We start from the raw sequence: 14,372 nt of genomic DNA on the forward strand, positions 1-14,372 counted from the left end.
AAACATTTAATAAAATGGAGAGAATACATATAGTACTGTATACTACATACATTAGAGAGAGAGAGAGAGAGAGAGAGAGAGAGAGAGATTTACTACAAACTGTCCGAAAGAAGCTATTTAATGACGATTGCAGTTTTCTTTTTTTCATCATAAATGATGCGGTAGCACTGTATGGCATCATTCAATTGATTTGCAAACTTTGTGCAACGTTCAATATTTGGGTCCTGCTCCTCGATCTTTCTGTTCATAAATGGTAATGACGGTCAAACGATTCAAGTTGTATTCACGTGCAACGCTCACCACTTTCTGACGCGCATCAAGCTTCGTTATTATTGCCACTTTGCTTTCAAATGAAATGGCTTGCCTCTTCCTTGCACCTCCCTCAATAGAAGCCTTTCGCTTTTCACCAACCATATTGAATAATGGATGCACGAGATATTTAATGATACAAATGAAAAAGGTTCTTTGCGCACTGGAGATACGTTCACGCACTTCCGCATTGCAACGAACTGGGCAGAGGACGGTGGATGCTAGGTGAACTGAGCTCTCACAGCGCCAGGAGTCGGTATTAGCGGCGGAAAGAAGCACTACTTGGAAAAAGGCGCACAATACAAAATCGAACTTACGAACATTTTTCGACATGAACGCAATTTGCAGACATGTTCGTATGTACCGTTGTTCATAACTCGAATGTTCGTAAGTAGGGGAGCGTCTGTACATGTACACCCTAAAAGTTATTTCTTATTTGCTCATATACCAATTTAACAACTGGAAAAAAATACACAAAAACAAGTTTTTGCATTTATTACCTTCAGACGTTTTTGTTTTTGGATTTCTTTTTGGGCAAAAATCCGGCTTTCATCCTGGTGGTCTTTTAGAAATCTGCGTCTCAATTGAAGTATTTTTTTACGTTTCTCATTCTCCGCTTCTGACAAGACACAATAGCTCGCTTTATTCAATGTCCTTTCGGGGCATACAATCTTACCATTTGAAAGATCATCAAATCAAAGTTGACTGACCGTTTGCCTGACCGTCCACTTGGTCCGTTCTCGCAGTGAGACGGCGTTGACCAAAGTCTTCTCCTACTGGCCGCCATGTAGCACGTTGTTGCCTTGATGCTTTCTTTTCAAACACCATCAAGGAGGACAGTGACTCAGACACCGTATAGTCAGCAAATGAGTCCACACTGCTACCAGTTAGCCAGTTATACGCTGTGTGTCGTCCTAATTGACCTGCGAGCCAGAAACCTTTGTCACTTAGTATCAAGATATCTATGCACTAAACATACAAAATATCTGTATTTTTAGAAGAAAAAAAAAGGGATTTTATTTTTGGACTACCTGGTGTTTGAGTTTGGGTAAATTGAAGCGAGGTTTGAGTGGCTCGAAGCTTCCCTTTCATGTCTCCTGATTGGGACTGGGACGCGCTTCCAGGGTTCTGGGAGCTTTGTGTTTCAACAAACATTGGAGTCATCACTGTATTCCTGAAGCGCCAGTTGGAATCTATCAAATAATCCTATTTGGAGGAAGAAGAACAGCTCCAAGATCAGTTCGACGCACGGCCTGATATTCAAGCTTAGAGCGGTGAGGCAAAACTAACCTGGAAGGTGCACTCCGAAAGAGGATACTCAAAGATGTTTCGTTTGAAATCGGGACTTTGACTAGTCATTTCCAACAACAAATTGGTTGCCAGGCTTAAGAAGCATCTCTCTATTTGGCATGTATACAATGAATTAAGCACTGTCAACATTCGCTCCATAGTTGTCTTTGGAAGGCGCTTCTCCTGACTCCAGAAATTTTGGACATACAGCCTGAAATGAGGGGAGGCAAAAGGAAAATGTTCAAAAAAGCAATACGCTGAGAAAATGCCTCTCTTAATCTGAGAGACAGAATTGACATTTTCGAAGAGATGAATTGTTTGAAATGATCATTTTCAGGAATTTGCGTTAAAATGAAGACCGCCATGGCAGAAGTCTGGGCTCGACTGAGCGTCTTTGAATGATGGATTTAGTGCTTACTGAAGGCCTTGGTTCTCTTCAGACAATCCTTGAAGTAGCGTCTCTTTCGCCGTATTCAAAACCTCCTGAGATGTATCGTCAGCCATGCTCTCTTCATCACTGGATGGAACAACATCGCCAGGTGATTCGTCAGAGTAACCCAAATCCAAATTATTATTCAAGTCAATTCCATTTCTGTTCTGTAATTAGTACTTGTAACTTATTTTTTTATATTTTTATCTTGGCAAGTTAAATTATGGCCTTTGTATTATTGTGAATTATAGATGAAGTAAACTTTTGATATTTGTTCTTCTAAACGACATCCACATTGTACAAAAACTTGGCTGCCTTAGCATTGTCATTTTTTTTCATACCCAATCAGCACTTTGAGGATTCTGCCCAAAAATGTTTACTTGTTACGGAGCCATTAATGAATTTTCATCATGTTGAATGTCACTATTTAAATAATAAGTGGCTCATGTATGTATAGTGCAAGTAATGGAATGTGAATGAACTGGAATCAATGAATATGACATTAAAGCTGAAGGAAATAATCTTGCTACTTCCCTTAAATTTTCATAATTTTGTCACAGTTCGTGTTTAGTTTATTCATGTTAGGTGTGTCTATCTTCCCTCTTTTCTCACCTTATCACTTGACATTTTTTCTTTCAATTTAAACAAATGAACCAGTAGCAGAACTGCCACATGGTGAAGACATTGGGTATTGAATATTTAGAATAAAGATATGCATTTTATGTGTGCATTTTAAGCTATTTCAATACTGAAAATATCACTTTTGTTTTTGATTTAAGATAACTTTTGAGTACTGTCAATGACCACTGGAGTGACCAAGGGTTAGAATGAAATACATTTTGCCTCATTTTGTGGGATGACGCATTTGCTTAAAAGGTTCATAATTTAGTGTGAGTCAAATGAAATTAAAAGCACATGCCTGATATTATGACATTAAGATTTTTAAATATATACCGTTGTAATGCTTACCTATAGTTGTCCTGGATCCACATGAGGATGTCATACATTTTCTCCCGGCACACGGGTGAAGGGTGGGAGACAAACGGTGTGACAGCTCCAATGAACTCCTGAAGTTGAGGCGGAGTCAGGCGAGCGAGAATTTTGTGGATGATTTCCAGACACACTCTCTGCACTCCTTCATCCCTGATTGGATGTACAGAAGAATAAGAATAGCATCATAAAAATGAAAAGATAACACTGCTCTGAAATACGCGGCTTATAGGAATTTAAAAATTGGAAAAAGGAGGATAGCGGTGCAAAATAAGGGCAAATTACCGCATAGGACCGAAATAATCAATTACAAGTTATTATTTAGTCAGTTTAAAACTAATCACTTACCTGTGGCTCAAAATCTGAATAAATCCGGTAGTCTTAAGTTGCAAAAAAATGTCCGGGATGACATCAGCCCGACTCAACACGCACTCCAAACAGTTAATTTTTAATATGCCGTACAATTTGGGCAGCTGGTAGAACACAGACGTGACAAACCTGCAAAAGCCAAAGAAAAAAAATCCACTCACTACAGTATTGTAATCCAGAGATTTTTAACAAGGCATAAAGAAAGTGATACTGACCTATCCATAAACGGAGGAAAGTGCGTTGAAACTTTGTTCACGCAAATAATGAACTTGTCTTTCATCTGTTTTTTATTCAAAGTTGTTATCTGATTTGCAGCAAGATCGAGAAGTTCTTGGTGACGCTAGCAGAAAAAAATTGGAAAAATTCGGTTCCATTCTATTTAGAACACAAGTTATGAATGTCAACTTATTCTTCATATTTAACGTTAATAAAAATCTCCTACATTTTCGTTGTCAGTCATGTTCTTCAACATGAGCCCGATGATCTCAGCGGCGGCGGAATAGACTTCTTTATACTTAACAAAAGTAATGTTATTGGTGAGGGACGATATGTACCTGTTAAAGAAATGCACTTTGATCAATACTTGGTTTACAAAATAAATGATGAAATACTTCTTAATATACTATATGGCTTTACCTATGATACTGAATCCCACAGGAGTCATCATAAGCAGAGAGGTTGTTAGCCAGGATGATTCCAAGCAACTGAAGACCAACAGAGTTGTCTTTACTTTCTGGGTCCGTGGCACAGAAGCGCTCGTATATGAGACTTAGAACAGAAGTCATAATATGAGTCACGTTAAAAAAATAGGATCCGTAGCGTTGCAATTTGACATGTCTCCAGGACCACTCACCTGTGAGGCACGTAAAGACAGTCTTTCCAGCACTCAACCAGTGTGCGAATGATTTCCAGGTTATGACGAAACACAGACCTCTTTGGATTAAAGCTATGCTTCATCAGAAACTCTAACAGGTGATTGGCGAGCACTTCATCCTTGACGTCACCCTGCGACAAGAAAATATGCGTACCGTGTTCTTGAGCAATGACTTGAATTGCCATTTGTACAACACACAGAAGGGAAACAATTAAAATATACAACCTTGGGTCTTGCGACACTTGTCCAAGACAGGACAGTGACCACAATATCCACAACCATAAAATGAATTCCCTCTCCTCCATTGTTTCCAGATACAATAAGATGTAAAAGTGGCCCCAGCCAGTGCTTGGCATATGGTCTAAAGACCTGAAGATAATAGAAACGTAATACATAAGATAAACAAAAACATTTCCTGGAATCACTTTGATAGAATTTCATTTGACCTTTTCAATATACAAAAGACAAGCACTTTTTGTATAACTTGCTGTTAAGGAGTTCAATAAGAATTGCATTTAAAAAAAAAATGGTTATGCACTGGTTGCATCTTGGATTAAACATATTGGAATTTTGCCATTCAGTTCCTTGTTTGAGAAAAATTACAAATAATTTCAAGTGGGTAGAAGACTGTCCAATCTATGAACATTCTCATCTCATTTTCTGGACTGCTGTATCCTCACTAGCGTCGCAGGGGGTGCTGGAGCCTATCACAGCTGACTTTGGGCCAGAGGCGGGGGGGACACCCTGAATTGGTGGCCGGCCAATCGCAGGGCACAAGAAGATAAACAACCATTCACGCTCACACTCATACCTAGGGGCAATTTAGAGTGTCCAATCAGTACCATGCATGCGATGTTCCCTCTATTTTTTTGTTTGTCTGGGCAGAAAGACAACCTCCCTGAGCACACTGAGTACCGGTGTGATCAACATCATCATTGCTCGCTATGGGCACACACCAGTATCACACCTGCCATAAGCAGGTGCATGTCTACTACACATAAATGATTTTGTAATAATAAAATGTCATCATTAATATCTATGAATGAGGCGGCCCGGCGGATGAGTGGTTCGCGTGTCGGCCTCACAGCTAAAAAAATGTAAAAAAATAAAAAATAAAATTGGGATTTTATTTTGTGCGCTCCATATGATTTTACGGTAAGTTTATTTACCTCCTCTGTGTTGATGATTAGCTTTGCAATGAAGAGCCTTACATTCAGGCGTGTCGCTTTATTCATCAGTTTTCCATGAAGAAATTTCATCCACGGAGGAAGGTCCCTAGGCACAGTACCCTATTTCATCAACCAAAGGAGAGCCTTTACAAATGGCAATGCCAGTGTCTTTTTTTACATCTCAAACATATAAAGACAGACAGACAGATATACTATACTATATTGACCTGTTCAATTTGGGGAGTTATGTTGTTTCTTTGCATATGACCAATGAGCGCTGTCATGTTTGCCATACATTCATGTTGATTTAGCTCATCCATTTCCAGGTCCACTGCTGCTTCTGGGGGATAAGGTGCCTCCTTTTTCTGCCCCTTGTATAATATACAAACGCAAAAATAAGATCATGAGATGGATATGGAGGGGAAAAACAACAACAACAACAATAACTCACCACTTTCGCTACAGTAGGTCTCACTCCTGAAGTTTTCTGGGAGTTGTAGGAAAAGCTTTGAATGCCAGTGGAAAAATCAAACTGACTCATCTCCTCACTCAGACTGCTGTCAGCCATGTAGGACTGTGAGGACAAATATACTGGGGCCTCTTTAGACACCAAAAAAAAAGTCAAAACCAGATCAGATGCAATGCGAAGCTAAAATTGTGATTTCCCTACAAAATAAAAAAAAAACAAGGATACAGTTGAGAGCAAGTACCTTCGTTCTCTTCGCTCACTTCTTTTCGTATCATGGTATATTTTTTCTTTCTCTCGAGAGGCACCTGCATTAAAAAAAATGTTGCCTGATATTGCTTTTCTAAGTCACAAAAAATGTAAACATACTACCTCAATGACAACTGGGAAGTTGTAGGTCCTTTCAATGTCAATGATATTTTCCAAAATGAATTGGTTCTGTGAAAGTTGATAACAAAGATAATACAAAATGTATTTGAACAGTTATTTGTGACAATTGCCAATGACGGGTTTGTTAGATTTATACAGTTTGACCGCACCTTTTCTGGTTTGTCACTGAAAAGAAAGCCATTATAATATTTGAGCTCATTAAAGCTGCAGCTGATGGCAGCGATGGCGCAGTTGTATGCAGCGCAGTGGAATTGTCTCCTGAGTTCAAGGAGCTGAGTTTCGCCAGCCATATTTTCGGTGAATGTTTCAAAGCATGTTCTAAAATAAAAGTTGAAAAAAGAAAAATAATTGTTTCATCAAGGGGAAACGAATACAAAACATCCAATTGTCAGACTTCCTCTTTAAAATGTATTCGTGTTCCTACTTGAGCAATTTCTTAGACAGTTCATTCCCTTCTGAATTGTCGGCACCGCAGAAAGCCGAATTGATGCGGGATTGCTTGGAATAAACTTCCTCTTTGGGTAGCCGCGAATACAAGACTTCCATCAGCTTGAAGCAGCCGGTCTTCTTCAACAACTGTGTCTCAAATGCTGATTCATTTGTCTGAAATTCAGGACACATATAAAAGGTCCTTTCAGACCACATCTAGATCCACATTTAGTCAGCCCATTAAATGGCATTCAATTTACAGTCAATTGAAATTACAGTAGCATAACTAAACAGAAAAATGTCAAACCTTGGTGAAGCGACCGAAAAGCAAGGACATTATGCCCTGAACATTTGCCACAAAGAAGTCAATGAGTGTTTGGGGGCTACAGTGACAGACGAGAGGTAACAGGACTCTGTCCATCATGGCCTGAAGCACACTGCTCCTTGGAACGTCACCCTGCTGGATTACTCCATGTACCGTAGATAGCAGCTTTAACTGCCGTTCACGACTTGCCCTGATTGCGCACACACACACACAAAAACAAACAGACACATTCTCAATGTGCATAAAGAAATGAAAATGAACAGTAGTAGCAGCAAAATAGTAATTAAAAACCGTGACCGGCCGTTTGGTCGCCGGCCGTTTGGTTGCCGGACGTTTGGTCACCGGACGTTTGGTCACCCAGACCCAAAAAACGGGCGACCAAAAGTCCGGCGACAAAACAAGGCAAAACAACACTGTCTATGCATCAATAAAAGCCAACAATGGCCCTGAGCAGTTTCACTGAGCCGACATGTGAGTGTATAAGAGTTTGTATGTACATGCGTTGTTCCTTTAAGAAGCGACGTCAGTCAGTGTCTTAACAAGTTCTCCAACAAAACACAATAAAATTACGGGAAATTTTGAGCTTTTCTTTAGCCTAATAATTAATAGGGCATTAAGTATGATTAAATAATAATTCACAGATTGTATTTAGGGAATTTGAGCAACAATTTTAAATGGTAATTATCAATACCTTCCGGGCGACCAAAAGTCCGGCGACCAAACGGCCGAGTACAATTAAAAACAATGTAATCTATATGTAAAGAATTCTTTAAAACTGCATTGTCAATTTATATTATTAAATTCAATTGTAGTTTTACATTTTGACTAACCTTTTAACAGTCCTTTGGAAGCATGTTTGAAATTGCTCCTCCATGATGTGCTTTTTATCTCGGCAAAGAACTCCAGCGAGTATCTTGAGTAGAAGTGGGCTGTGAGAAATTTCAAGGGCATCTAACAACTATAAGAGAAATGGGCTTCAATTTTATAATGCTTTCGAAGGCAGAAATACATACAGTAACAGCAATTGCAGTCTTTACAGTACATTAAAAAAAAGCTAAGAAAAAAATTCAGTGGCGTATTTCAACATTTGTGTTTGAAAAAGTTATTTTCCAGCTATTTATGATCAAACGTCAACACTCGCCTTTCTAATACAGTCCATGTAGTTGTTGCGGTGAAGAGAGCCCTTTGCAAATTCATCAGACTCCATAGGAAAGTGGTTGGCCACCATGGTTTCGAGAGCTTTCTCCAGCTCAGCCAGTGGCTCCTCCGAAAGGGTTGTAAAAAAAGGCAATACCAGCAAGGCTTGATTCTAGAGAAATGAAGGGGAACTTGTTAAATCATAATAGGAGAAACGGACAAAGGCCCTGTTTTGGACATTTCAGTTCTATTCCATAATAAAGTAACCAATTGCTGCCGTGCCACTTTTGAGTACACTCTAACAACTGCTGTGTTTTCTAGAGCATTTAAAATAAATATATTTTTCATTTCTGCAGGGAAATTGACTTTTTATGTGCAACAACATGGCTAATTTAAGAAATACAGTCGTTTTTTTTACTTTAAAAAGTCAGCCATCTTTTCACCACAGACTTTAAAACCAAAGAGAAATGGAGCTTTAACCAATTCAAATCACTCCAAATGAACTGCATCACATGGTTTTCATGTGTAAACATTTGTACCTTGAGATTAAGTGGTAGACACAAGTCAACCAGGAGCGTGGTGAAAGTAGAAAACACTGGTTTGAAGCCTTCGTGGTTGACATTGGAGCACACAGAGGAATCAATCTGAAGCGAGAAAAATTGTGATTAAAAAAAAAACACTATCAGGAGACACAAAATAACACAATTGCCTACAGAACTCCAAAACAAATATTGTTGTAATAGTTAACTGTTAAAAGTGACGGGAAAACTTCCATATCAGATGATAATATTAGATAACCATGGCGCTATTTTTTTATTGTTTCAACTACGGCGAAGCAACATGAACACATTACCTGTATAAGTTTTGAGAGTAGCAGAAGTGTAGCAGTTTTACTCTCCGAGTTTGAAGCCTGGCCACTCCACCACGGCTGCACTCTACGCCATCCTCGTAACACTTCCTCCACCAGCTGTTTTCCTTGACTTTTAGGACAAGCACGCTCTCGAAAACTGTGATCCAGCATGCCATTCAACAACACGCTGACCTGAGAGAAACAAACAAAAAAGCTGAGAGTTTATTTTTAATAACAATGTAGCAGGAAAGAAAAGAGCAAAAATATTGACCATGCTGGGGTTGACAGAGGACGCCATCATGAGACGGGGTACTGTAGTATTCATGTTTCGAAGCAGCTCAGTGTTAATGACCGCCGGGAAGAGACTGTAGAAATACTCGGCGTGAGTGTAGTTCAAAAAGCTCTGACAGTGACTTCCCGACAGCAGTATGTCCAGTAGCTGCTCACCCTATACAGAAATGCACAAGACCAAAAGATGGGTAAATAGTCGGAACCCAACCGTGCTAAATTCTAAACTTGAAGTCTACAAAGGCACTGACCATTTGAGTGAGAGAAAAAGCAAGCTGAAGGAGGCCCTCAGCTAGCTTCTTGGTATTTACATCCAAACATGGAAGTGTCTTCCTGTCACCGGGTTTTATAGCGTTGTATACTGCCATGAGTAATGATTCTGCAGGATCAGCATTCTGTATTACAATGATCACCAGAAGAAGAAAAAAAAATGTTAATATCTAGTTATTGTGCTTGATGTTGACTCTGTAGCCTTTAAAGACAAACAAGGTTCAGTACTTTAGTACTCTGGAGAATGGTGTCGAGGAAACCAGCTTGGTGAACCTGCTTACAAGACGACAGGAGCATTTCATGGTGTCTATGGTGCCCAGACTGGTAGAGGTCTATAGCACATAGTGTCTCAACACTAAGGATCAATTAAAAAAAAGTTCTTTAGACCGAGTAGCATTTGTTACAACTGTAAAAAAAAATATTTTGACGTGTACTGTACATTTAATTTACTGGTATCAGCTTATATACTGTGAATTTGGTTGTTTCTTATGTTGTGAATGGTACACGGTCGATTGGTCGCCGATCTTTTGGTCGCCCGGAAGTTTATTGATAATTACCATTTAAATCATTGCTCAAATTCCCTAAATACAAACTGCGAATTACTATTTAGTCATACTTAATGCCTTAGTAATTATTAGGCTAAAGAAAAGCTCCAAATTTCCCTGACTTTTATTGTTTTTTTGTTGGAGAACTTGTTAAGACCCTGACTGACGGAGCTTCTTAAAGGGACAACGCATGTACATACAAACTCTTATACACTCACACGTCGGCTCAGTGAAACTGCTCATGGCCATTGTTGGCTTTGATTGATGCGTAGACCGTGTTGTTTTACCTTGTTTTGTCGCCGGCGACCAAAAGACAGGCGACCAATCGACCGCACACGGTTGTGAATATGTGATGTTATGTTGAAATACCTTTTATCTGAAATTCTCTTCTTCACGCTACATTCCAGACGAGCGCGGTACGGTGATGCCAGCAACGCTTTGAGAAGCTTCACACACACTTCGGGTAAGTTCTTTAATATATCCACATCTGCTATGTTGAAGCCCACAGAGGACGGCTCACACACCACCATGGCAGTCATTTCAAAAAATATGGGGATGAAAATAACTTGTTCCAGGAGCTGTAAACAGTGACGGAAGGTTCAAGCCGGTGAGATGACAAAGGGGTAAAAAAAATTAACCTCACCTCGTAAAAATCCTGGTCTCCTTTGACGAGGACCATGGTGGTAAACTCCAGAAGACGAACAATGATTGTACATTTGCTGTAGTTGTACTGTTCTACCTCTATCGGACTAAATTGGACGTTCTTCTGGCCACTGTGGAAGCAGCTCTCCGCTGCAGCCAGCTCTTGCGTTGCAAGCTCAGTCAAAAAGAAATGCAGAGCTTTCAGAAAACTTGATTCTTCCCTGCAATCTTTGGTAGAAAAGAACACTTTAATTTCAAGTCCAGTTAAAAAGCAAGCCACGTTACGACTAAAATGGACCACTGGTAGGCAAAAGAACTTACTAAGCAGGTGATTAGGCTTAATTATATTGAGGCTGATGAAGGTGTTATAGCAGTCAAGAGCAGCCAATAGAAGGTCCATCCACTGTAGAGTGGCTCGAATGCTAAATGGGCCAACCAAGGCTTTGAGGGTAGGTTGGGAGAGCAGACCTGCACCCTCAAACTTTGACACCAGGAAACCCATGCCACGGCCAGTTAGCACAGCCTCCAGCCATTGTGTTGGAGACTTATTTCCTAAAGTTATATCAGAGTGGGGAAAGAAGTGTTATTTTACAGAGTCATTTTTCACAGTTATTAGAAGATCTCACCTGGGAGAAGAGGCACAAATTCATAAAAGAGTTCCAAACATTTGTGGCGACACTCAGTCTGAGGTCGGCCACATTGTTCCAGAAGCCATAAAACCAAGTCTGACAGGCACAGCTTTTCATCAGGTGGAAATCCCCTGATAAAGGATAAAGCGGGAAGAGGTCACTTTTATGCAGGAAAAATGTATTTGAGCAGAAATCTTTTGCACATACGAAATTTAAAATGTTAGAACAACCGGGCCACAGTTGCTCAAGGGTTGAATACCAACCTTGGGATGCGTCTCTTGGCACTGTGCTGATTAAGAACAGGGGCCTTGTACTTGATGATTCGTTTGAGATGATCAAGAGCAAAGTTGCACTGTTGCTGCGTACCTGCGAGAGTCAGAAAACCGGATAATCTCATAAGGATATTTTTTTTCAAACCATACCTTACAAATGAAACAACTTCGGTTTACTCCTTGTTTGCATGTCTTGAAATAGAACCAAGAGTAAAATTTGATTTTTTGATAGGAATTAACATGAGATTCCACCCTAAGCAAAAATTTCAAGAGAATTACCCATGGATCGCTCATCTGTGTGTGCAAGAGCCAGGCTCTCGACAAAAATAACAAGCACTTCGAAGATGAATTGCTGCACCAAGGAATCTTCCTCCCTGGAAGAAAAAAGATGGTGCAAAAAACAAAACACTTTTAGCCCAAATACATCATATCCGATTCATACCCCAAACCGTTTTGGAATGATCAAACTCGTCTACCTAGAGCACATGTGTCAAAGTGGCGGCCCGAGGGCCAAATGTGGCCCACCGCATCATTTTGTGAGGCCCGGGAAAGTAAATCATGAGTGCCGACTTTCTGTTTTAGGATCAAATTAAAATGAAGAGTATAGATGTATATTAAATTTCCTGATTTTCCCCCTTTTAAATCAATAATTGTAATTTTTTAATCTATTTTTTCTGTGTTTTTAGTTCAAAAATCATTTTGTAAAATCTAAAAATATATTTAAAAAAAACTAAAATAAACATTGTTTTAGATCTATAAAAACTGAATATTCAGGGATTTTAATCCAGTTATTTTAATCCATTTATTTAAAACAAATCTAAATATATCTTAAATGGTCCGGCCCACATGAAATCGAGTTGACATTAACGCGGCCCGCGAACCAACCCGAGTCTGACACCCCTGACATAGAGGGGAAAAAAAGGGAAAACCCCTCCCACCTGAATTGCCTGTAGATACTATTGAAGGTTAAAGCTGCACCCAGCCTTTTGAAGCCATTGGGATGTAGAGCCAAGCTGTAGATCCGCTTAAACAATGACTTCATGTTTGTCGGGGCCTTCTCCTGCTGTTTGGGACTAGTTTGCTTGATCGACCACTTGACAAACTCTTCGATGCAGCGGCCAGAGAAATCCCTCAGAGTGCTGTCCTTGGAATCGACGACACCGTCCTAATAGGTAAGAAATAAAATTGTTTCCAGAAAACAAGAAGCAAAGAACACTAAATGTCCTAAAACATTGTATGTCTATCTGCTAATCTTGCCAAAGATATTTTAACCCAATCTAAGCACAGGACACTTACTAAAATGGCTTCAAGTACTGCTACAGTGTCTTGACTCTCAAATTTCTTGTTGTTAGTAAACCAGTGGATCAGTTGCATAACCAGTGGTTCAAAAAGCTGCCTTGTTACCTGAAAAAAAATCATAAATGTGTGCATCATCACACTATCAACTTTTAAAACGCGAGAATGTGAATTTAAAAGACTTTGGATCAAACAATCTTAAACCAGTCCGCCATTGGTTGATATTTTCGTGGCATAAATGTTGATTGCAAAGACTTGATAATACAAATAAGAGGAGTATAACCCATTATATACAGAGTGCCTTTTCTGCTTAGTCTTTTTCTGGATGATTCAAATGAATGAACTGTTGTTTCGTATGCGACACCACAAAAACAAGTTGGACGAGACTCCCGTTTGCTAACGACACGTATCGCCTTCCTTTATGTATATACCGTATTTTCACGACTATAAGGCGCACTTAAAAGTCTTAAATTTTCTCCAAAATAGAAAGGGCGCCTTATAATCCAGTGTGCTTTATATATGGGAAAAAAAGTGTCATTCATTGAGGGTGCGCCTTATAATGTGGTGCGCCTTATAATGCGGTGCGCCTTATAGTTGTGAAAATACGGTAGTCATACATACCTGATCAACATCACAAGCTAGACGCAGCAGCACGGGAAAGAGTCTTTTGTGGAGCTTGTACATTGGTGGTACACGGTTCTCTCCTTCCACCATTTGAGTACTCTTACCAACCATGTAGAGGACCAAGCTGTGGAGTAGCTCACAAGCTGCAACCTATACCAGAGGTCAGTCACAAGGAAAAATGGGAATTAATTCATTGACAGTCAAATACTACATACCTATTGTTGTTATGCATTCGTACTTTGGTTTGTCTGTCACTTGTAGAGAGGGCAAGTTCACTAATCCGAGGAAGGAAAGGATCAAGATAGATGACCGGCTTCATATCGCTGAACGGCACAGCAAAGCTGAGCCTCTTCTCCGTGTCCCAGGCGACAAACTTCTTCATCATCTCCTCTGACGAGACCACTGTGTGTAAAAGAGAGCCAGGAAAAATGTCATTAGCTCAAAAGAAGTACTAAAAAGGTGAGTTGCTTGAATTTGATACCTGTTATGAGGTTTCTGTTGAGTTTCCCACCCAAGTGACCAAGTAACTTCACCACCCTGAGTCTCACAATGGAAAGAGGAGCCTCCTCCTGCATCCACATAATGGACAGTTTATGGTTTAGCATGAATCTTCGGAAATTTGAGTATTGTATTGTATGTTTATGAAGCCTTCTGTACTACCGTGGACAACTGATTGAATTTCTTTAAGAGTCTTGTCATCATTCTGCTGTATCCAATGTCACTTCTTGAGGAGGAAGAGGACATCACCTCCCATACACTATCGTCTTGGTCTAAATCA

The 14,372-nt window shown here is 39.8% G+C and overlaps 1 protein-coding gene across 1 annotated transcript in view; it reads right to left on the bottom strand.

Annotated features, from left to right (window-relative positions):
* Window positions 1–14,372, bottom strand: part of prkdc (protein kinase, DNA-activated, catalytic subunit) — a 32,399-nt gene that overhangs the window by 12,170 nt on the left and 5,857 nt on the right. The window contains exons 21-59 of the mRNA XM_077624777.1: window positions 14,255–14,364; window positions 14,076–14,163; window positions 13,833–13,996; window positions 13,592–13,744; window positions 12,971–13,078; window positions 12,613–12,839; window positions 11,954–12,048; window positions 11,666–11,768; window positions 11,400–11,533; window positions 11,095–11,325; window positions 10,775–11,001; window positions 10,501–10,709; window positions 9,815–9,941; window positions 9,568–9,711; window positions 9,300–9,476; window positions 9,032–9,220; window positions 8,718–8,822; window positions 8,183–8,350; window positions 7,872–7,999; window positions 7,024–7,231; window positions 6,712–6,890; window positions 6,437–6,605; window positions 6,270–6,335; window positions 6,142–6,205; window positions 5,883–6,031; window positions 5,659–5,802; window positions 5,432–5,551; window positions 4,488–4,631; window positions 4,242–4,393; window positions 4,025–4,156; window positions 3,831–3,942; window positions 3,604–3,728; window positions 3,368–3,517; window positions 2,999–3,172; window positions 2,018–2,116; window positions 1,600–1,810; window positions 1,341–1,515; window positions 1,020–1,232; window positions 810–928 (exon numbers count right to left, since the gene is read on the bottom strand). Coding sequence (XP_077480903.1) covers window positions 810–928; window positions 1,020–1,232; window positions 1,341–1,515; window positions 1,600–1,810; window positions 2,018–2,116; window positions 2,999–3,172; window positions 3,368–3,517; window positions 3,604–3,728; window positions 3,831–3,942; window positions 4,025–4,156; window positions 4,242–4,393; window positions 4,488–4,631; window positions 5,432–5,551; window positions 5,659–5,802; window positions 5,883–6,031; window positions 6,142–6,205; window positions 6,270–6,335; window positions 6,437–6,605; window positions 6,712–6,890; window positions 7,024–7,231; window positions 7,872–7,999; window positions 8,183–8,350; window positions 8,718–8,822; window positions 9,032–9,220; window positions 9,300–9,476; window positions 9,568–9,711; window positions 9,815–9,941; window positions 10,501–10,709; window positions 10,775–11,001; window positions 11,095–11,325; window positions 11,400–11,533; window positions 11,666–11,768; window positions 11,954–12,048; window positions 12,613–12,839; window positions 12,971–13,078; window positions 13,592–13,744; window positions 13,833–13,996; window positions 14,076–14,163; window positions 14,255–14,364 — 5,792 coding nt within the window. The remainder of the gene's footprint in view (window positions 1–809; window positions 929–1,019; window positions 1,233–1,340; window positions 1,516–1,599; window positions 1,811–2,017; window positions 2,117–2,998; window positions 3,173–3,367; window positions 3,518–3,603; window positions 3,729–3,830; window positions 3,943–4,024; window positions 4,157–4,241; window positions 4,394–4,487; window positions 4,632–5,431; window positions 5,552–5,658; window positions 5,803–5,882; window positions 6,032–6,141; window positions 6,206–6,269; window positions 6,336–6,436; window positions 6,606–6,711; window positions 6,891–7,023; window positions 7,232–7,871; window positions 8,000–8,182; window positions 8,351–8,717; window positions 8,823–9,031; window positions 9,221–9,299; window positions 9,477–9,567; window positions 9,712–9,814; window positions 9,942–10,500; window positions 10,710–10,774; window positions 11,002–11,094; window positions 11,326–11,399; window positions 11,534–11,665; window positions 11,769–11,953; window positions 12,049–12,612; window positions 12,840–12,970; window positions 13,079–13,591; window positions 13,745–13,832; window positions 13,997–14,075; window positions 14,164–14,254; window positions 14,365–14,372) is intronic.

Source organism: Stigmatopora argus, chromosome 17 (assembly GCF_051989625.1).
Source record: "Stigmatopora argus isolate UIUO_Sarg chromosome 17, RoL_Sarg_1.0, whole genome shotgun sequence".
In the NCBI taxonomy this organism is placed as follows: Eukaryota; Metazoa; Chordata; class Actinopteri; order Syngnathiformes; family Syngnathidae; genus Stigmatopora; species Stigmatopora argus.